This window comes from Erpetoichthys calabaricus, chromosome 13 (genome assembly GCF_900747795.2).
Source record: "Erpetoichthys calabaricus chromosome 13, fErpCal1.3, whole genome shotgun sequence".
NCBI classification, from domain to species: Eukaryota; Metazoa; Chordata; class Cladistia; order Polypteriformes; family Polypteridae; genus Erpetoichthys; species Erpetoichthys calabaricus.
The window spans coordinates 20,709,547-20,732,280 of record NC_041406.2 but is presented as its reverse complement, the minus strand read 5'-3'; the positions used below and the strand labels follow the sequence as shown (position 1 = coordinate 20,732,280).

The 22,734-nt window shown below is 42.6% G+C and overlaps 1 protein-coding gene across 7 annotated transcripts in view; it reads right to left on the bottom strand.

Moving 5' to 3' along the window:
• LOC114664022 (FH1/FH2 domain-containing protein 3-like) overlaps positions 1 to 22,734 on the bottom strand; it is a 722,250-nt gene that overhangs the window by 163,228 nt on the left and 536,288 nt on the right. For 4 of the 7 annotated variants that reach the window (XM_051935621.1, XM_051935622.1, XM_051935623.1 and 1 more), the window contains 2 exons: positions 13,418 to 13,837; positions 948 to 1,067 (listed from right to left, as the gene is read on the bottom strand). In XM_051935621.1, the coding sequence (XP_051791581.1) occupies positions 948 to 1,067; positions 13,418 to 13,837 (540 nt within the window). The remainder of the gene's footprint in view (positions 1 to 947; positions 1,068 to 13,417; positions 13,838 to 22,734) is intronic. The other 3 variants (XM_051935624.1, XM_051935625.1, XM_051935626.1) reach the window with 1 other exon arrangement.

Here is a 22,734-nt window from a genome sequence, read left to right as displayed (position 1 = left end):
GCGTCATTCATCTCGATCTCAGTTTATTTCCAGCAGCGGCTTTGACTGCTTTTTCAAAACCCCTAAACATGTCTACTAAGAACAAAGTGCCTTTGACCTGCCAAGAAGGAAAGAAAGGCCATCGGTCTCGACATAAAAATGAAGGAGGTCAAGCGGTATGAGGGAGGAAAGAAAGTGAAGGAGATCGCCTGTGACTTTAAGTTATCGCATTCAAAACAGTACAAATATCTGCAGTACTGTAATAATAAAAATATCATCACCATGGCTAAAGAAAGTTAATAAAAGGGTTGTAAATATAAGAAAATGGTCGAATAATAATAATTCTTTACATTTATATAGTGCTTTACTACTCAAAGTGCTTTGTAAACTCCACGCAGGGAGGATGTGAACCTGTGATCTCCTTACTGCGAGGCAGCCACGCTAACCACTGCGCCACCTGACCATTTAAATACAGTGGTCCGTCTTATGTCCAGAGAGCCTTATGACCACTCTGTCCGAACTAAACCTGCTTGTTAGTCGACGACTATCTATACTGGGGTTCATCGTCAGCTGTAAGAGTAAACTGAAGTCAAAGGAAACAGCGTGAGGCGATGTGTGTTTTGTGACGTGGTGTTTTGAAAAAGGGCAGACTTTCAACAACAACAGTGCTTAGGTGTGACGTGGCACTCAAATGACATTATGAGGTCTAGTGTGTGTGTGTGTGTGTGTCTAACAGCAGTGTCCATGCAGATCTCCCCCTGAGTGTGGTCTGCATGTCCTCCCTGTGCTCCTTTTGCATTTGCAATACTAACTGAATTTCTTCATAAATAAAAAGACAACAGTGTCTGGTATACCTGATAGAAAACAATAAAAATACCCCAAAGTTAAAAAGAGGATAGAGAGAAGGAGAACCCAAAAATGGCCGCTGACAAAGACAGAGACAAGAGGAACATAAGGCTTGAGCAAACCTGTCTGCTTTAGGGTCCTGGGAGGGTGAGCCGGGTACTCCATAGCGAGAGCTGGGCGTAGCGGGGGCACTCAGGGCGGAGTAAGGCCTCGGGAAGGTGCTGGAATTATAGCCGTTGAATCTGTGAGAGAGACCAGGAGAAGCAGAGACAGAAGGAGAGAGAGAAAGAAACAACGGTGTCAGGTGGCAAGCTGGCATAATGCAAAAGCCTGGGCAACGCCAGCACACCTGGTCACAGCAAACCTGGGAAACTGAAGACTGGTCAGCTTGACATGGCAGCCGTTACTGAGCTTTCATGTCTCACTAGGCTTACAAAGGTGAATATTCCTTTTAATGATGCAACCCCCCACCCCACCACCCCCCTAGAACTCCCACCAGCTGCAGCAGGCATCAGCTGGTAGCAAGTGAACCAGTTAGACCCTTAAGTCAGATCAGCCAGGCAGGAACAAGTCAAGCAGTTCAGCAATACGTCTCACCAACTACAGAAAAACCCAGGATGTCACATCTGTCAAGTTCAGCAATACGTCTCACCAACTACAGAAAAACCCAGGATGTCACATCTGTCAAGTTTTCAGCAAATTGAGAAAATGAAGTCGCCCCTGTAATTAACGACCTCTGGATTTCATTTTTCCTGAGCTTCACGTACACAATATTATTTTTTTTTTTTCACAAATCAACAACACCTGCCATTTAAATCACGCAGTCGCAGCACTTAAATCACATGACCATAATCCGACGTTTTCATTGGTAGGTGGTCTTTCCTCATTGGTCAGTGGAGTTGCCAGGTTTTTGTCTTGCACTCTGTCTACATATCCATCGTGCTATGACTGGACTAAGACATATTTGGCCATCACCACTACCTTATAACATCAGAAAAGACCCAATAACTCCAAAAACTAAAAAAAAAAACCTCAATTTTGATAAAAATGGCAGTTCCCAGGTTTCTCCATTGCATGTGAGATGGCGTGTCAGTAACACTTTAGTTAAATAGCCGATATGTCGTGAGGCCATTAGGACAGTTCTCTCCCGGGCCCTGACTTGTATAACAGCCCCCCTGGCACGTCTTGGGTACCAGTCAGATTACTGGTGCTACACTTAACACTTTAGAGTGGACCTTTAAAAGCACTGAACCCGCTCACAAGCCCATAATCACCAAGTGAACCCAGGCTTTCAGAAAAGTTTGAAAAATTAATTAAAAATCAAAAAGTCAAATCTCTCCTTCCTAGAAGTATTCGGCTCCTTTGCTGTGACACTCCAAATCGTGGTCAGGCACATCCTGCTTGCTTTAATTTCTCCTTGAGATGTTTCTAGGACTTCATTGGAACCCACCTGTGGCAAACTGAATTGATTGGTCATCGTTTAGAAAGGCAAACACTTGTGTATTTAAGGTCCCACAATTCACACTGCACGATGGGACAAAGATATGAAGTTCAAGGACCCTCTGTAGACCTCCGTGGCCAAATTCCGGTGCGGCACAGATCAGGCTAAGGGGGTCAAACCGTTTCTGAAGCTGTGCACAGGAGTACAAATAAATGTGAAATGGAGGAAGTCTGGCACCACCAGGACTCTTCCTAGAGTTGGCCATCTGGAAGGGCTTTGGTCAGGGTGGTGACCAACAACTTAATGGTCACTCTAAAAGAGCTTTAGGAGTGCTCTGCTGAGATGGGAGAACTTGTCTGAAGGACGACCACCTCAGCAGTGTTCCATCTATCAGGCGTGTATGGTTGGGTGAATAAACTGAATAAAAAGGCCTATGACAGTTTATAGGAGAGCACGAGAGCAAAGATCCTCCGGTTTGATTAGACAACCATTCCAAGCACTTTGTCTGTCCAAGACCAGGCACTGCTCACCCTCTGCTAATTCAGTCCCTAGGGTGAAGTATGGTGATGGTGGCAGCATCATGCTGTGAGACAACAGGGACAGACATATTGGTCACAATGGAAGGAAGGATGAATGCAGCCAAACACAGAGAGGTCCTTGAAGAAAACCTGTCTGTTGGACTCTGAGAGCACCAGGAAAAAATTCTCTGGTCTGAGGAGACAAAAATTGAAATTTCTGGGCAGAACTCCAAGTACTATGTTTGGTGAGTAGCAGGCATGGCTTATCATCTGCCTAATACCATTCTTGTGGTGAAGTGTGGCTGGTGCAGCAACATGATATGGGGGTACAGGAACCAAATACAGAGGGGGTTTTGAAGAAAACCTGCTACGGAGTGCAAGCCATCTCAGACCAACGACTCAAAGCACACAGCCAAGACAATGCTGGTGTGTCTCTGGGACAAGTCTCTGAGGGTCTTTGAGTGACCCACCCAAAGCCCAGACTTAAACCCCACAGAACATTTCCATTTCAGTAATTGTAAAACAGAAGAAATCCAACACCACCAGGACCCTTCATAAAGTTGGCTGTTCACCTAAACTAGCTAACCAGGTAAGAAGGACCTTGGTCAGGTTGGTGACCAACAACTTGATGGTCCCTCTATGAGAGCTTCAGACGTCATCTGCTGAAATAGAAGAACCTGTCAGAAGGACGACCGTCTCAGCAGTGCTCCGTCAATCAGCCGTTTCTGGTAGGGTGGCTGGACAGAAGTGAAAGGCAAGTCTCCATAAGCTTATCACGCCTGGAATTGGGCGCTTCATCCCATTCTTCCTGGCAGATCCATTTGATTCAATGGGAAGCATCTCTAAACTGCCAACTTCAGGTCTCTCCGGAGATGTTTACGTCTGGGCTTTGGATGGGGTCACTCAAAGACCCTCAGAGACTTGTCCCAGAGCCACTCCACCATTATCTTGGCTGTGTGCTTTGAGTCATTGGTCTGAGGTGGCATGCACTCCAAACATGTTTTCAGAAAGGTCTGCAAATTTATTAAAAATCAAAAACTGAACTCTCTCATTCATGGCACTCCACATTGTGTTCAGGTATCTCTTGTTTGCTTTAATTCTTCCTGAGATGATTCTAGAACTTGACTGGAGTCCAGCTGTGGCAAACTGAATTGATTGGTCATCATTTAGAAAGGCACACACTTATGTATTGAAGTTCCTACAATTCACACTGCATGTCAGGACCAAAACCAAGCCATGAAGTGCAAGGAACTCTCAGTAGACCTCCATGACTAAATTGTGTTGAGGCATAAATCAGGGCAAGGAGATCAAACCAGTTTTAAAGATCTGAGTGCTCCAAGGAGGAGAGTGGCCTCAGTAATTGTGAAAATGAAGAGGTCTGGCACCATCAGAACTCTTCATAAAGTTGGCTGTCTGCCCAAACCAGGTAAGAAGGACCTTGGTCAGGGTGGTGACCAACAACTTGATGGTCCTTCTATGAGAGCTTCAGAGGTCCTCTGCTGAAATGGAAGAACCTGCCAGAAGGATGACCGTCTCAGCAGTGCTCCGTCAATCAGGCTGGACAGAAGTAAAAGGCGTGTGACAGTTTAAAGGACTCTGACAGCACAAAGGGAAAGATCTTCTGTTCTGATTAGACAATCAACTGGACTCTTTGAGCAGAAGTGCAAGCGCTTTGTCTCTCCAAGACCAGGCACTGCTCACCATCCCTAAGGTGAAGTATGGTGGTGACATGCTATGGGGTTGTAGGGACAGAGTGACCGGTCAGAATTGAGGGAAGGATGAATGCAGCCAAACACAGAGAGGTCCTTGAAGAAAACCTGCTCCAGAGTACTCGCCACCTTAGACTGGGGCATTGGTCCACCTTTCAGCATGACAGTGACCTGACACATAAAGCCAGGACAACGCTGGAATGGCTTTGGGACAAAGTCTGCCAGCCAAAGCCTGGAGTTAAACCCCATAGAACATGTGTGGAGAGACCTGAAGATGGCAAACGCTTCCCATCCAATCTAATGGATCTGCCATAAAGAATGGCATTAAACTGCCCATATCCAGGTGTGCAAAGTTTGTAGATACTTATCCAGAATGACTTGAAGCTGTAATCTCTGCCAAAGGAGTTTCTACTAAGTACTCAATTGATGGTCTGAATACTTTTACAAATGAGAGATTTCAGCATTTGATTCTAAGACATTTGCAATCTTTCTGAAAACACGTCTTCACTTTGTTATTATGGGTTATTGATGGGTAAAAATGGCCAATTTACCAAATCTAGAGACCTGAAGATTGCAGTTTACAGACATTTTCCATCCAGTGTAACAGAGTTTGAGAAGATCTATCAGGAAGAATGAGATAAACTGGCCAATCCAGGTGTGCAAAGCTTATAGAGACCAAGAAGACTCAAAGCTGGAATTCCTGCCAAAGGGGCTTCTGCAAAGTACAGAATTAAAGGTCTGAATACTTCTATAAAACAGATATTTCATTTTTTAAATACATTTATTTACCTTTCTAAAAACATCTTTTCACTTTATCATTATGGATTACTGAGTGTAGATTGATGGGCAAAAATGGCAAATGTATCCGTAAATAAAGTGTGAGGAAAGTCAGGGGCTTGGACGTCTTTCTGTTCCCACTGCAGAACACTGCAGAAGCTAAAACACTAAACTTTGGGATGCAGAGGCTAATCAGTTGCAAATGCAGAGAATTCCTGTGGCCACTAAGGGGACACAAGCAAACTCTGCCTGAAAGTGACCAAGTCACAGCAGCAGGTCACTCAGAGTTAAACTACCCACTTCCACAAAAGGGCACCCACAAAGGGCCTGGCACTTTGCTTTTGAGCAGCTGAACCCATTCACCAAGTCCATAATGACCAAGTGAACCCAGGGTTTCAGAAAAGTTTGAAAAATGATTAAAGATCAAAAACTCAAATCTCTCGTTCCTAGAATCCAATGCCAATGAAAGGAGCTCCCATATAAGAGGAGTAAGGGCAGGTAATTGGAGATTGTATGGAATAAACCCAGGAAGGACACCACTTTGCTAATTCTGTTAGGATTCGTGAGACATCCATGTGTTGGCTTGCCTCCCGCTACCCACTTTGCGTTCATCACGGTCCAGCTGGTATAAGTGGTGCTCTTACTTCAAAACCAGCCACTTCAACACTGGCAGCTTTCTTCTAACGGTTTTCTAAGTAACGCCGTAATCGTCCTCCACGTCTTGTTTTTCTAGGAAGTGTTAACAGACACATAACCGCCTTGTTATCTCAGGAATTTTTGTCATTAAAGTGGACTCTTCTATTATTATATCTGTTACGACAGCTCCTACTGCGTGCAGACCCACAACACACAACGAGACCCCGCTCGAGATATTCACACCGCAGCTCCCAGCTGTTCCAGGGCACGGCTGCAAGTCTTGGGCTATTTTTAACCGCGGGACACCATCCTGTCTGTTTAAAGCAGGCATTCTTAAGGAAGCGGACAAGCGTGTATACTCTTCAGAACGCTCTCATTTACTTTCTGTCTGAAGGCAAGTTCAGTGCGTGGCCAAATGAAGGCAACAGTTAACAAAATGCTCCATGGGAAAAAAAAAATGACTGGCAGCTTCTTTAATTAGTGAAGGATCAAAAAAAAAAAAAAAAGGAAAGTATGAAGAAATCCACTGATGGCAAATTTAGAGAGTTGGAGGCCTCGTGTAGTGGATTCATAAAAAATATCCAGCCTCCTTCAAATTCTGGAAACATTATTGTGTTGTACATTTAAGTGAACAAACTGGCCATTTTTGCTCATCAAGCGATGCTTCATAACCCATAATGACAAAGTGACATGTTTTCAGAAATGTATTAAAAATCCAAAGCTAAAAATTCTCATTCATTAGAGTTTTCCAACCTTTAATTCTGTACCTGGCAGAAGCCCCTTTGGCAGGAATTCCAGCTTTGAGTCTTCTTGGTCTCTATAAGCTTTGCACACCTGGATGTGGCCAGTTTTTCTCATTCTTCCTGATAGATCCTCTCAAACTCTGTTACACTGGATGGGAAATGTCTGTAAACTGCAATCTTCAGGTCTCTAGATTTGGTAAATGGCCCGTTTTTACCCATCAATAACCCATAATAACAAAGTGAAGACGTGTTTTCAGAAAGATTGCAAATGTCTTAAAAATCAAAAGCTGAAATCTCTCATTTGTAAAAGTATTCAGACCATCAATTGAGTACTTAGTAGAACCTCCTTTGGCAGAGATTACAGCTTCAAGTCATCTTGGATAAGTATCTACAAACTTTGCACACCTGGATATGGGCAGTTTAATGCCATTCTTTATGGCAGATCCATTAGATTGGATGGGAAGCGTTTGCCATCTTCAGGTCTCTCCACACATGTTCTATGGGGTTTAACTCCAGGCTTTGGCTGGCACACTTGTCCCAAAGCCACTCCAGCGTTGTCTTGGCTTTATGTGTCAGGTCACTGTCATGCTGAAAGGTGGACCAATGCCCCAGTCTAAGGTGGCGAGTACTCTGGAGCAGGTTTTCTTCAAGGTCCTCTCTGTGTTTGGCTGCATTCATCCTTCCCTCAATTCTGACCGGTCACTCTGTCCCTACAACCCCATAGCATGATGCTGCCACCACCATACTTCACCTTAGGGATGGTGAGCAGTGCCTGGTCTTGGAGAGACAAAGCGCTTGCACTTCTGCTCAAAGAGTCCAGTTGATTGTCTAATCAGAACAGAAGATCTTTCCCTTTGTGCTCTCAGAGTCCTTTAAACTGTCACACGCCTTTCGCTTCTGTCCAGCCTGATTGACGGAGCACTGCTGAGACGGTCATCCTTCTGGCAGGTTCTTCCATTTCAGCAGAGGACCTCTGAAGCTCTCATAGAAGGACCATCAAGTTGTTGGTCACCACCCTGACCAAGGTCCTTCTTACCTGGTTTGGGCAGACCTCTTCATTTTCACAATTACTGAGGCCACTCTCCTTCTTGGAGCACTCAGATCTTTAAAACTGGTTCGATCTCCTTGCCCTGATTTATGCCTCAACACAATTTAGTCATGGAGGTCTACTGAGAGTTCCTTGCACTTCATGGCTTGGTTTCGGTCCTGACATGCAGTGTGAATTGTAGGAACTTCAATACATAAGTGTGTGCCTTTCTAAATGATGACCACTCAATTCAGTTTCCCATAGCTGGACTCCAGTCAAGTTCTAGAATCATCTCAGGAAGAATTAAAGCAAACAGGAGGCACCTGAGCACAATGTGGAGTGCCATGAATGAGAGAGTTCAGTTTTTGATTTTTAATAAATTTGCAGACCTTTCTGAAAACATGTTTGAAGTGCATGCCACCTCAGACCAATGACTCAAAGCACACAGCCAAGATAATGGTGGAGTGGCTCTGGGACAAGTCTCTGAGGGTCTTTGAGTGACCCCATCCAAAGCCCAGACGTAAACATCTCCGGAGAGACCTGAAGTTGGCAGTTTAGAGATGCTTCCCATTGAATCAAATGGATCTGCCAGGAAGAATGGGATGAAGTGCCCAATTCCAGGCGTGATAAGCTTATGGAGACTTACTCAGGGAGACTCGAAGCTCTAAGTGTTGCTGAAGGGGCTTCTACAGAGTACTGAAATAAGGGTCTGAATACTTCTATCAAGGAGAGACTTCAGTTTTTAATTTTTTACTACATTTACGTACCTTTCTGAAAACATCTTTTCACTTTGTCATTATGGGCTATTCAGTGCAGATTGATGGGACAAAATGAACAAATCTAGTGTGACACACGTGTGACTAGGAAGACATTGTACTGACCAAGCAAAGGTAATTCCACTCCAGGCCAGGGGGTGGCGTGGTGCACTAAACTTTCTCCTGTTATCTCTGCAGACCAGCCGCGGGAAAACCTGTCTGATTTAGAGCAGAAGACATCACTTCCGGTTCCGGCACTCAGAAAACATCACTTCCGGTTCCGGTGACTAGAAGATTATCACGTCCGGCATCTACTCTGAACATCACTTCCGGTTCCCTTACATCACTTCCTGTTCTGTCCTTTAAAACCACCATCTTGACAAACCATCGACAGTTCTGTTTTGGACTCGGTATAGAGAACATCTCTGTATTTAAAAGACTCTTTTGCAGCCAGGAATAATATACGGGTGGCTGCCCCAAACCTTTTTAAGTGTGTTGAGTCTATTCATTTCACACTAGAGACCTGAAGATGGCAGTTTACTGATGCTTCCCATCCAATCTAACACGAGAAGAAGGAGATAAAGTGGCCAAATCCAGGTGTGCAAAGCTTGTAGAGACTTACCAAGACGACTCAAAACTGGAATTGCTGCTAAAAGGGGGCTTCTACAGAGTGCTGAATACTTGAATGAATGAGAGATTTCTGATTTTGATTGTTAATAAATTTGCTACCCTTTCTGGGTACTGAATGCAGATTGAGGGGCAAAAATGTCAATGAAATCCGTAACACCGTGAAGTGGGCAGAAAGTGAAGGGGTCTGAGTACTTTTTAAATCCACTGTAGATGTGAACACAAAGCCTGCCGACTCCGTTTACGCCCGTGTTTCTTGCAGGTACGCCTTAACTGTGAAGGACAAGCCGAGATTTAGTGCTTGTGAACGAGTCTGAGTCCCGCACGGCTCCATCCAAGGCAACTCTTTGCCAAAAGTAGTAAGAAAAACAAAACAAAAAAACAGGCAGTCATAATTTAGCACAACCACCTTGTGGCCTGATTAACGGCATTAGAGGGCTATTTACAAATATCTGCATAATTCTTTCCTTATGTTCTGGAGCCTCATATCCGAAGTTGGAAAATCATTAAGGATTCCAGGTAGTGCTCACAAAGACGCGGCCCTGGCTCTCCGGCCTGCTATGTAGGCATCACAAACTCATCTCATTAAACTGCTGTTGGGTTACTAAGCGCGGTCCTTCTGAATGTTTGTGCCCGGCACTTCATTAATAGTCGGCTCATTATCGTAAACACAGACGGCGATTTCAAGAATGTCGAAACAAATGGTTACTTCATTTTACTTGTGGTCACACTGGATGAACAAATCTGAATTGCTAACCTCCTCACTTCAAGACATTTACAATAAGCATGGCGCTACATGCTTCCGCTTATGCAAAAGGCAGAGGAGCAGCAGACATGAGGAAATCATTTGCCGTGTTTGAAAGGTCCGAGGTCACCTCAAGCACACAGTTGGTTGCAATTCAGTTTTCACTTTTATGAAACAACCTACCTGCTCGAGGAATAAACATCACAGGAATCCGGGGATTTGCTGGAGTAGCGCGTGTCGGACAGACAGACAGAGCAGGACGAGAACACAAGTGAGCAGGACAACAGCGAGGAGGCACTCAGTCAAAGGGGGACGATACGAGTGAAACCCCCCAGAACAAAAAAAAAAAAAAACAAAACCAAAGGGCTCAGAGAATTCAAGAGTTATAGCTTTGTTTGGATACACAGGAAATGAAAAAGCACAACTCAGTAGGACTGTAGTTAAAACAAACACAAAAGAAACAAGCAGCGCATCTAAATCAAATTGGACTGAACGTTACATAAATCAAGACATCCGTGGATTTTACTCTTTAAGGTGGGCTATAAATAGTTGAATGGCAAAGCAAGGCAAGGCATGCACTCCGAATATACAGTATGTTAGAAAAGGTGGGCAACACGTCCAGCCCGCTTCCTAAACCAGGCACTGATGGATGGATGAATGGATGGATGGATAGATAGATAGGAAAGGCACTATATTGATAGGCACAGACGGACAGACAGACAGACAGACAGACAGACAGACAGATAGATAGATAGATAGATAGATAGATAGATAGATAGATAGATAGATAGATAGATAAAGGCACTATAGGACAAATAGACACAGTTGCATGACAGGCTCTATAGAATAAAAATTTACAAACAGACACATACATACTGTACCTAGACAGATGTACAATATTAGAGGTACTAAACGATACAGAGATAGCTATTTCATGTCATGTCATTTTTCAGCCTTCTTAAAGATAGATAAGAACAGCTCTAGGTAAGCTGAAGACATGGGTAGATATGAAAGATATGATATGAAAGACAGACAGATAGAAATGAATGGCTCTACATAATATAGACAGGTAAATACATTAACAAATGAACAATGATAGATAGATAGATAGATAGATAGATAGATAGATAGATAGATAGATAGATAGATATGACAGGCTCTATTTAATATATACAGACAGAAAGATACAGTACATACTGCACAAACACAGAAAGATGACTAAAATTAAAGGCACGAAATGATAGACAGATATGAAAGGCTCCATATAATATAGATGGACAGATAAATACATTGACAGATGCACTGAATGAAAGGCCCTATATGATAGACAGATAGCTAGGAAATGCACTATATAATTGATAGGCAGATATGACAGGTTCTATATAATAAACATATACAGATGCAGACACACATAGACGGGTGCACAATATTAAGGGCACTATATGACAGAGGGAGAGATAGATATGAAAGGTTCTATATAATATAGATAGATAAATATGTACAGAGATAGATACACAGTATCAAAGACAGATTGTGAGAGAGAGTTCATGAAAGGAATTATATAATAGATTTGAAACCACAATACAGGCAGTTTGATGTACCGGTTAAGGTTTTGGACTTCAAACCCTAAGGTTGTGGGTTCAGATCAATCCCACTACTGACACTGAATACAGAGAAAAAGACCATGAAAGGCACTATATAATACACATGAAAGGCACAATATGATAGATAGACAGGTGTGAAAGGCACTATATAATAAACAGACAGACAGACATATAGACAGACTATATAATACTGTAGATAGAATAAAGGCACTCCTTAAAAAAGGACTAGATAGATAGTATGTGTATAGATAGATGCAAAAACCACTATATAATACATACAATAAAGGTGCTCTTTATAAAAGGAATAGATAGATAGATAAATAAATAAATATAGATAGATAGATAGATAGATAGATAGATAGATAGATAGATAGATAGATAAAGGCACTATAGGACAAATAGACACAGTTGCATGACAGGCTCTATAGAATAAAAATTTACAAACAGACACATACATACTGTACCTAGACAGATGTACAATATTAGAGGTACTAAACGATACAGAGATAGCTATTTCATGTCATGTCATTTTTCAGCCTTCTTAAAGATAGATAAGAACAGCTCTAGGTAAGCTGAAGACATGGGTAGATATGAAAGATATGATATGAAAGACAGACAGATAGAAATGAATGGCTCTATATAATATAGACAGGTAAATACATTAACAAATGAACAATGATAGATAGATAGATAGATAGATAGATAGATAGATAGATAGATAGATAGATATGACAGGCTCTATTTAATATATACAGACAGAAAGATACAGTACATACTGCACAAACACAGAAAGATGACTAAAATTAAAGGCACGAAATGATAGACAGATATGAAAGGTTCTATATAATATAGATAGATAAATATGTACAGAGATAGATACACAGTATCAAAGACAGATTGTGAGAGAGAGTTCATGAAAGGAATTATATAATAGATTTGAAACCACAATACAGGCAGTTTGATGTACCGGTTAAGGTTTTGGACTTCAAACCCTAAGGTTGTGGGTTCAGATCAATACCACTACTGACACTGAATAGAGAGAAAAAGATCATGAAAGGCACTATATAATACACATGAAAGGCACAATATGATAGATAGACAGGTGTGAAAGGCACTATATAATAAACAGACAGACAGATAGACAGACTATATAATACTGTAGATAGAATAAAGGCACTCCTTAACAAAGGACTAGATAGATAGTATGTGTATAGATAGATGCAAAAAGCACTATATAATACATACAATAAAGGTGCTCTTTATAAAAGGAATAGATAGATAGATAAATAAATAAATAAAGATAGATAGATAGATAGATAGATAGATAGATAGATAGATAGATAGATAGATAGATAGATAGATAGATAGATAGATAGATAGATAGAGTGGTGCACATTTAAAAACAAATCAGGAATTCAGAGAGCTGTGAACGATTCTGCCAAGCCTGGCCTGCGCCTGCTGTGCCTATGAAGGTGACATTTCCTTTCATTCTTTTGCCCCCTTACACCCTCGCCATCCCAACATCCTGACAGTTAAACCCAATGCTGACTTGAAGTAAAGCTGTGAAAGAAGAATCCCCCCACCAGACACACACCCCCCTCCCACAAGAGCTTTTATTGGTACTTTGAACATTTCAGCCCTCCTCTGTTTCCTTTTCACTTGAAAGAGGAGAGGAGCCACAATGAAAGGCAGATGAACAATAAACAACTGGAGATTCCAGGAGGCTGTAAAACGGAAAACTGACTTTGCAAGCTTATGGTTTAACAGACGAAACCCCAGACAAATTTGGCAGAAGCACTGAAGATCCCAAAATATCCCGCGTATCATCCATGCACCCGCCCACACTTTGTTAAGCAGCTTCTCTTTGAATCTACTAATCCAAGTGAAGTTAAACAAACGTGTGGTTAAGTGTCACCCCAGTTACTCAAACGTTTAGTTGCTCAAACCAAGCACCTGCTCTTCTTTATTAATTGCCAGTGTCATCATGTCGGGGTTAATCAGTTCATCTACCTGTTTGGCTGTCTGGTTTCAGCCTCCGTTACTTTAGCTGCAGATACTGGAGGTTCGTCAAGGTCATATGAAAAGAGATGAAAAGGCGAATGTGTGAGGTAGGGCAACTTTTCGATCGTTGGAGACACCACTGGGGTGATGTTGGTGGATGAAACTTGAGATCCACTTTTGGAAGCACTGCTGGTACTGGAGGGAGACTTTCTGTTGGCTAACAATGAGGAAAGGACAGATGGCGGAGGTGACAAATGGCTGGAATCGTGAGGGTTGAAGGAGCCCATCGTCGTCAGCAGGGAGGCAGAGGGTGGGCTCTTGAGTGGAGGTTCCAGCGCAGTTGGGATGAAGCAAGCTATGTACTTTGGAGCAGAGACTGAGCTCTCCTCTTGCTTTGTGTTGTCTATTACTTGAGGTGGCGAACCCTCGCTGAAAGGAAGATGAAGGAAGCAGCGTTGGCAATGAAGACAAGCAAGTATGGGATTGTGAAATGGGACAACATGAATGAAAGAGACAGAAAACACAACCATGGACAACACAAGGAAACACACCGAGATCAGTGCAGTGCACTACGTGTAATCCTGGCTGGCTGAGATCAGACGATTTTTGAGATGTGGAATGATAAAACTATCACTACAGTATTATCAAGTTTAATTGTATAAAAGTCATCTTACAGTAAATATAAAGCAGAGTGTAACTTTCTTGCGGTCTTGTATGTATGTCATCATCTAGTTGACGCTCTGAACATTTCTGGTGTGCTCCGTAAAAGCAACCAACAGTTTTATCATGAAAACCCCGCAGTATTACTTGTTTCTTGTTTAATCTTTGTTTTTGTTATTTTCATCTTACATTATTCTTATTGTAAAAACACTTTATTTTCCTCCTGGGCAATATTTCAGCTAGTTCTTAATAATCTAGAATGGACTAATGCCCCCTCAGTGTCCAGAAAGGCTTCCTGCCTTGCAGCCTTCCTCCTGGGTGCCGTCATATTGTTTGGCTGCTGCTGTAGCTGTCAGAACATTAGAGCAGGCCATTCGGCCCAACAAGCTCATCCATCCTGGTCACCTCAATTGTCCAAAATAACGTCAAGTCGAGGTCTGAAGTCCCTAAAGTCCAGCTCTCCACCACACTACTCGGTCATTTATTCCACATGTCTATGGGTCTCTGTGTGAAGTAAAACGTTCAGGCACAAGAACAGCTTTAGCTCTTTCAGGGCGGTAGAGGACGGTAATTAGCTGTAAGCGGTGATAAAACTTGCCGTTAAGTTTTAGTTTGACTCTCTTTAAAGTTAGCTTTGTTGATTTGACCTGTGCGTGTATGACTAGCGAAGAGCAAACAACCCCTCAACTGGCATCGACATCTGGCGAGAGACAAAAGGGAATGCACAAAGTGAAATACTCTGTGTACGACATTTTGCGCATCATAATCGCCGAGTCAGACTTGGAGTTGTCAGATTTTGATGTAAGTGATCTGGGTATCGAACACGAAAATGAGGGACCAGCATCAGCTGACTGTGGTGCTGAACATGTCCGTGTAGCTAATGCACCTGGGAGGACTGGCTCTTACGATGACAAGAGGTACAACCCAGATTGGGTCAGACTGCAACTGCTGTGCGAAGACAGCTAGGGCGTGGGGCCTGTCGCGTATTCCTGCAGGTCATCGAGCTGCCCCCGCGCCAGAGACGCCGAACGGGCACCGACAGCAGCCATGACATGCAGCAAAAGACGACTTGTGTGTGAAACCATTACTTTGTGTGCTTTTCAGAAAACTGGAAAAAATATTCCGCCCACAAAGAGTGGTTGTCTCATAAACGTGGACAAATATGTTGGTACCCCTCCATGACAAACAGAAGAACCCACAATTGTCTTTGAAACTGACAAAACTAATGGGCACCCATCATTGGTCATTCCACATTTGACAAAAATCAGACTTTGCTTTAAAGTTTTCATTCAACAGAATGTTTCAAATAACAACAAAAATGATAATAGCATGGACACAAATGATGGGACCCTTAACCTAATATTTTGTTGAGCAACCTTTAGAGCAGGGGTGTCGAACTCCAGGCCTGGAGGGCCGCAGTGGCTGCAGGTTTTCATTCTAACCCTTTTCCTTATCAGTGACCAGTTTCCACTGCTAATTAACTTCTGTTCCAATCATTTTAATAGCCCTGTTCTTAAGGATTCAGTCCTCTGAATTTATTCCTTTCTTCATTAAATGGCACTCAAACAGAAATGAGGCATGAAACGAGATGACCAGCTAAATCGGGTCTTCAGACTCCAACCAGTTTCACAATGAGAAGCAGATTCTTGCTGTTAATTAAACTCGTTTCTTAATTCCATGGCTTGTTGGTGCTCTCATTGTGCCACAGCAGACATTTCCAGAACTGTTAATTTTTCTGTTTTTCCTAAGACCACCCTCACAATGTTATGGTGAGCTGAGAGATCAGCCTTACTGAGACCTCCACCTTTCTTTATTTTCACATATTTTGTGATGGGCACAGGTGAGCTGGTCATATGGATTCTTGTTTTGTGTCTCGTTATTGTTTGGCTGCTAATTAAGAAAAAGGAAACAACTAAGGGGCCTGAGTCAAGGTAATTAAAATTAAGGCAAAAGAAGGTAATCAGCAGCAAAAATTGGTCACAAATTAAGAAGATGGTTAGAATGAAAACCTGCAGCCACTGTGGCCCTCCATGACTGGAGTTCGACACCCGTGCTTTAGAGGCAATTCTTGCAATCAAGTGATTCCTGGAGCTCTCAATGAGATTTCTGCACCTATCAACAGGTTGTTTGGCCCACTCTTCCTGAGCAAACTGCTCCAGCTGTGTTGGTTTTGAAGGGGACTTTATCCAGACTGCATGTTTCAGTTTTTTTGTGTAGCTGTTCAATTGGATTCAGATCAGGACTTGTAGAAGGCCACTTCAGAATAGTCCAATGTTCTGTTCTTAAGTGCTTTTTAGCTGTGTGTTTAGGATTATTATTCTGTTGCAGGATCCATGACACGTGACAGAGACAGAGCTTTTTGACATTGGGTAGTAAGTTTCGTTCCAGAATGTCTTGATAGTCTTGAGATTTCATTGTTCCCCGTGCAGATTTAAGGCACCCCATGCCAGGTTTAGAGAAGCAGTCCTGAAACCTCACCAAACCTACTCCATGTTTCATAGTAGGTATGGTCTTCTTTTCTTTGAAAATATTTTTTCATCTGTGAACACAGCGCTGATGTGACTTGCCAAAAAGCTCCAGATATGTCTCATCTGTTGAAAGGACATTCTCCCAGAAGAATTGTGACTTGCCAATATGCAGTTTAGAAAATTCCAGTTTTTATATTTTTCTTTCAACAGGGGAGTCCTGAGAAGGATGATGTGATCAGACACTGATGGACCTTGACCTTGGAGTTCAGCTTGTATCTCTTTGGAAGTTCTCCTTAGTTTTCTGTCTACCATTCTATCCTTCTGCACATTCTGGGGTTCATTTTCCTCTTGTGGCCACAGGCCTATGGACCTTAAACATCTTAATAGTATTTGCAACTGTTGTCACAGCAGCATCAAGCTGCTTGGAGATGGTCTTTTAACCTTTGCCTTTAACTTTGCTACTCTGTCATTTTCGTTTTGATCTCCTCAGACATTTCTCTTCTTTGGTTTCTGTGGTCCAGGTTCAGTGTGGGACACTTGATGATACCAAACAGCAGAGTGACAACTTTTCTCTATTTAAATGGACTGAATGACTGACTACACAACTGGAGACAGGAGTGATACTTATTAAAGTTAAAAGCTTGTTTGAAAAATTCCTCTTACCCAACTATTTAGGATATTTTCTAGGGGCACTGATGAATGTGTACAGGCCATTTCAGAATGTCATTGTAGAATTAGCAATACTTTGTGTCTGTTCGCACTTGCTTAGCGTTATTCTGACATGTCAAAGGCATGCAGGTATACAAGGGACAACTGCTTTTCATTTCTTCACTTTCCAGGAGGCATACCGCACTTTGTCAATGAACTGTAAGAGGACCAACAAATGTGTCCACGACTGTACACTGTATGATGATAAGTCTGGCTCTGCCATTTAAGTTCTACTTCAGTATGATGGCTCAAAAACAAACGTACATTAAGATTTCTGCAATTCTAATTTTCACTTCATTTTTTTTTTTAACAAAAAGAATCAACCCTGTAAGGCAAGTTGTCGTCATGTGAGTGTGTCTAAGTGCTGCAATTGAGCGGCGCCCTCTTCAGGACGGGTTCCTGTCTTACACCCAATGCTACAGCGGTAGGATCAGGCCTCTGTGACCGTAATCTGGATGAAGCGGCACTGAGAATGTTAAATTTATGTTATAAGAATTCTGCCTTTAATTTTAAGAAGGCCTTTACAAGCTTTTTGGCAGTGTTTCTCCTCCTGGGCCTGATGAATCACAGCTCCTCCAATTTTTCATTTTAAATCAGTTCTTAAACATAGTGCAAGTGTCCTTTTGAAATCTGAACAAGTGTCTTCCAAACTTTCCAGTTCCTTTAAATTATTGGAGCTGTAAGCTGTGACCAGACACCTCAGATGAATTAGTGCCATCAAGCTGTGCAGGGGGATGAGGGGTGTTTAGAAGGGCTGCAGAAGGACGAAACGGATTGGTGGGGATGCCCTTCAGTCACAAGTTTCCCCGCCCACCTCTCTGTCCTCGGCCAGAATATTAGCATATCCCACGTGTTGGAGTTGAACAGATGTTTTGCTGACTTGACTTCATATTCGGCTGAGTTTAAAGTAAGTTCTATGGAGTCTTCAGGGCACTTATTATGATATTCACCATTTCTGACAAAAATATGTCTGCTTTTGCTAGCTTGATTAAGTCAAATTCATTGACTGAATACAGTCAGGTCTACTGGGTGCGTCTAGTCGAATTTAACCTCCTGTCATTTAAATTTGGTTGACTGAGTGACAAAGGGAGCAATTACTTTTCACATGGGTAGTATATGTATCGGTAAACATTTTACCTTCCGTAATTCTAATGATCTTTAAAAACCACATATTGTGTTTACTTTGGCTGTTTCTTTTATTATACTAAATTTATTACACTTCATATTTTCAACAGTTCCTTGTGCTTCATTTCAAATGCACTTGGTGAGTTATTGAGTTTCTACTGTGCTTTTAGATTTCTTTGAATTTCTGATTAATATAATATAATATAATATAATATAATATAATATAATATAATATAATATAATATAATATAATATAATATAATATATAAACATCTACGCCTGGAAGTGTGTGTGTCTGTCCGGCCCGGAAGTGTGAGGCTACAGCATGAAGCTCAAAGAAATCGACTCTGTCGCCAAAGTAAAACAGTCCACGAAAGAGAAACTTGCTTAGCCACTAATACACAAGCGAGGTGAACACATTGGCAAAACGAAAACTCTAAGGAGAGAAAGACTCGCTTAGCCACTGATGACAACGGAGGCGAGCACGTCGGCAAAACAAAACCACTGAAGGGAAAATTCGCTTAGCCACTAATGCAACACCAATGCGATTGATTGATTCAAGTGCCAGAATCCACAGTTTCTAGGAGCCCGGGCTTTTTACAGCACAGGCCTACACAGCTAGTATAATATATTATAGCACATGTTAAAAGTTTTCAACCCCTTGGACGTTTTCACATTTTGTTTTTGTAAAATCTGAAAAACAGTGGATTTAGTCTTGCTGGTCTGACACTGATGAACAGAAAAACACTCTTTAATGTTAAAATGAATGCGGATCTCCACAAAGTGAACTTTTCACCTAGGATTCCTTCCATGGCTGAGGAATCAGAACTTTGTTTTATGTACTTTTGGTGCATTTTTGATTCTTTCATTTACATTAACACTGTTTGGGTTTGCAGTAATCCCTCGCTATATCGCGCTTCACCTTTCGCGGCTTCACTCCATCGCGGATTTTATATGTAAGCATATTTAAATATATATCGCGGATTTTTTGCTGGTTCGCGGATTTCTGCGGACAATGGGTCTTTTAATTTCTGGTACATGCTTCCTCAGTTGGTTTGCCCAGTTGATTTCATACAAGGGACGCTATTGGCAGATGGCTGAGAGGCTACCCAGCTTACTTTTCTCTCTGTCTTGCGCTGACTTTTTCTGATCCTGACGTATGGGGATTGAGCAGGGGGGCTGTTCGCACACCTAGACAATACGGACGCTCGTCTAAAAATGCTGAAAGATTATCTTCACGTTGCTATCTTTTGTGCAGCTGCTTCCTGAAACGACATGCTGCACGGTGCTTCGCATACTTAAAAGCTCGAAGGGCACGTATTGATTTTTCACTGTTTTGTTTTTTCTCTGTCTCTCTCTCTCTCTCTCTCCCTGCTCCTGACGGAGGGGGTGTGAGCTGCCGCCTTCAACAGCTTTGTGCCGCGGTGCTTCGCATACTTAAAAGCCAAACAGCCCTATTGATTTGTTTGCTTTTCTCTATCTCTGTGACAGTCACTGCTCCTGACGTGCACTCCTTTGAAGAGGAAGATATGTTTGCATTCTTTTAATTGTGAGACGGAACTGTCATCTCTGTCTTGTCATGGAGCACAGTTTAAACTTTTGAAAAAGAGACAAATGTTTGTTTGCAGTGTTTGAATAAAGCTCCTGTCTCTCTACAACCTCCTGTGTTTCTGCACAAATCTGTGACCCAAGCATGACAATATAAAAATAACCATATAAACATATGGTTTCTACTTCGCGGATTTTCTTATTTCACGGGTGGCTCTGGAACGCAACCCCCGTGATGGAGGAGGGATTACTGTATTTCTTCATTTCATTTTGTCTTTGTAGCAGTGCTTTGGTTATGTTGCCAATCATCGGCAGGAACTGCCTTTCTGCCTATCCGGATGGTCTCCCACAGTTCCTTGTGGCTCATTTCTTTCTCTCTCTCTCTCTTTTTCTTTCTTTCTTTCTTTCTTTCTTTCTTTCTTTCTTTCTTTCTTTCTTTCTTTCTTTCTTTCTTTCTTTCTTTCTTTCTTTCTTTCTTATTCACGTAAATGGAAGAATCACTGTCTGTCTGTCTGACTGACTGCGTGTCTGCGAGGTTGCTATGTCTCTGAGTCCAACAGATGGTGCATCACAAACATTAGCACTGCTTTTATAAGTCCTGCACCAAATGGTATGTAACAGAGACACATCAATCAGACGGACACAGGTCAGGTCAGGTTGGGGAGCATGCACTGGTACAGCATGTTGCCACACCCACTACACGACAAAACAGCTCGGGATCCTAGCTGGTAACCCTTCAGGCAGATACGTGGACTAGTCCTGCCCCCCGGAAATGACCCTCTACCTGTCGCGGGCATGTGTTACATAGGCGTCCCCTTGGCCTGGTCCAGCCATTTGGGTCCTCAACAATGAGGATCCTGTAAGCCAGTTCACCCTTGGGGAATCACACTACATGGCCGTTGTTCCGTAACTGACGCTCCCTCACAATGCAGGTAATGTGCCTCATTTGGGACTCCGGTACCCAAGGATTCTCCGAAGAGACACAGTACAGAAGGAGTCCAGTCTCAGGACTCTAAAGACTTGGACCTTCGTCCTTTTGCATCGATATTGGGAGCACCACACCCCCTTTTCCAGCGTCCTCATGACCCCCATACTCTCCCAATCCATCTACTGACTTCACAGGAAGAGTCACCAGAGACATGAATGTCACTGCCAAGGTAAGTAAACCTCTCAACGAGGTCGACACTCTCTCCGCAGACAGACACACTGCTGATGGCTGTGCCTACGAGGTCATTAAAGGCCTGGCTCTTGGTTTTTATTAGGACACTCAGGAGCCCACACACTCAGACTTCTCGCTCAGTCTCTCGAGCACCCTGATCAGAGCCTCCATTGACTCGGCGAAGATCACAGCATCATCAGCAAAGTCATGATCAGTGAATTTCTCTTCACCAACAGATGCCCCACAGCCGCTGGACCCCACAGCCCTGCCCAGTACCCAGTCCATGCAGGCACTGAACAGAGTAGGAGCAAAAACACACCGCTGATGAACCCCAGAATCAACTCTGAAGAACACAGAGGTTCTGCCTCCACTCTGCACAACACTCACTGTACCAGTGTACAGGCCGGCCATGATATCCAGACACCTTGAGGGGAACCCGAGAAAGACTCACGATGTCCCACAGGGCGGCTCAATCAACTGATAGACTCACTGCACTGCAAACGTTAACACTGAGGTCTGCATTGATGACTTGGGTTTGAACCCATCAGAGACGGGCAGCACAACTGGTTTATCTGTAACCCATGATGACACTGACTCTATGACCACCCCATAGATGTATCTTTGCCATTTTATTTTTTTATGATATCACAATGGCATGATCAGTAATTTTATTAAGGACTTGACTGAGCAGTTTCAACATTCCAAAACAAACTAAATGTCCCATGAATGACATATTGCTGGAGTTCCGGGTCATCTTTGGTAAGAAATATCATTTTCTGGTTTAGAAGGCTTAAAAATGTGAGATCATTATACTAAGAGACATTTATCTTTAGAAATATAATAAATTGTCACATTCTCAACCCCCCAGCGGACCCCTAGAAGAATCGGGTCAAGGCAGGAATCAATTCTGAAAGGTGCACCAGTCCATTGCAGGGCCAGTTTAAAATCGCCAAGGAACCTGACATGTGCATTTGGGATGTTGGAGTGAACACTCATGCAGACGCAGACAATGTGGAAACTTCACACAGACATGGAGCAGATGTGGTATTTGAACCTACGTGTCCCGCTTGGGAGGAAAAAAAAAACTGGCAGCAATTTGGGGCGTAGTCATTTAAATAAACCAAAATGAAAACCAGGGGTCCAAAACTATCCTTTGTAAAAAGTGAACAGGAGAAGCCAAATGTTTGTTAACTAGAGAACCGAGGAACGAAAGTCTTTTGAAAACACTAAGTTATCCGCAATCTTGGATGAAGACTGGCCATTAGCAATGTTCTTGTAAAGGCTCACTCTGATGACGTCACGTGATGTGGGATTCTGGGGTCTCCTCCAAGGAAACACACCGTGGATTCAGAAAGGGTTCAGGCCCCTTCGTTTGCTGCATGCTTTATTTGTGCTGTAGATTTAATTGTAAATGGATAAATTTGCCATTTTTGTCCGTCTGTCTGCACTCAATAATCCATAATAACAACATGAAGAAACACTTTCAGTAAAGTAATGTATTAAAACTTGAATCTCTGCAAGTATTCAGACTCCAAAAAGTGGTCAAGTGCATCCCGCTTGCTTGGATTCTCCCTGAGATGCATCCACAACTTGACCGGAGTCCACCTGTGGTAAACTGAATTGACTGGACATCATTTAGAAAGGTCAGAACCAAACCA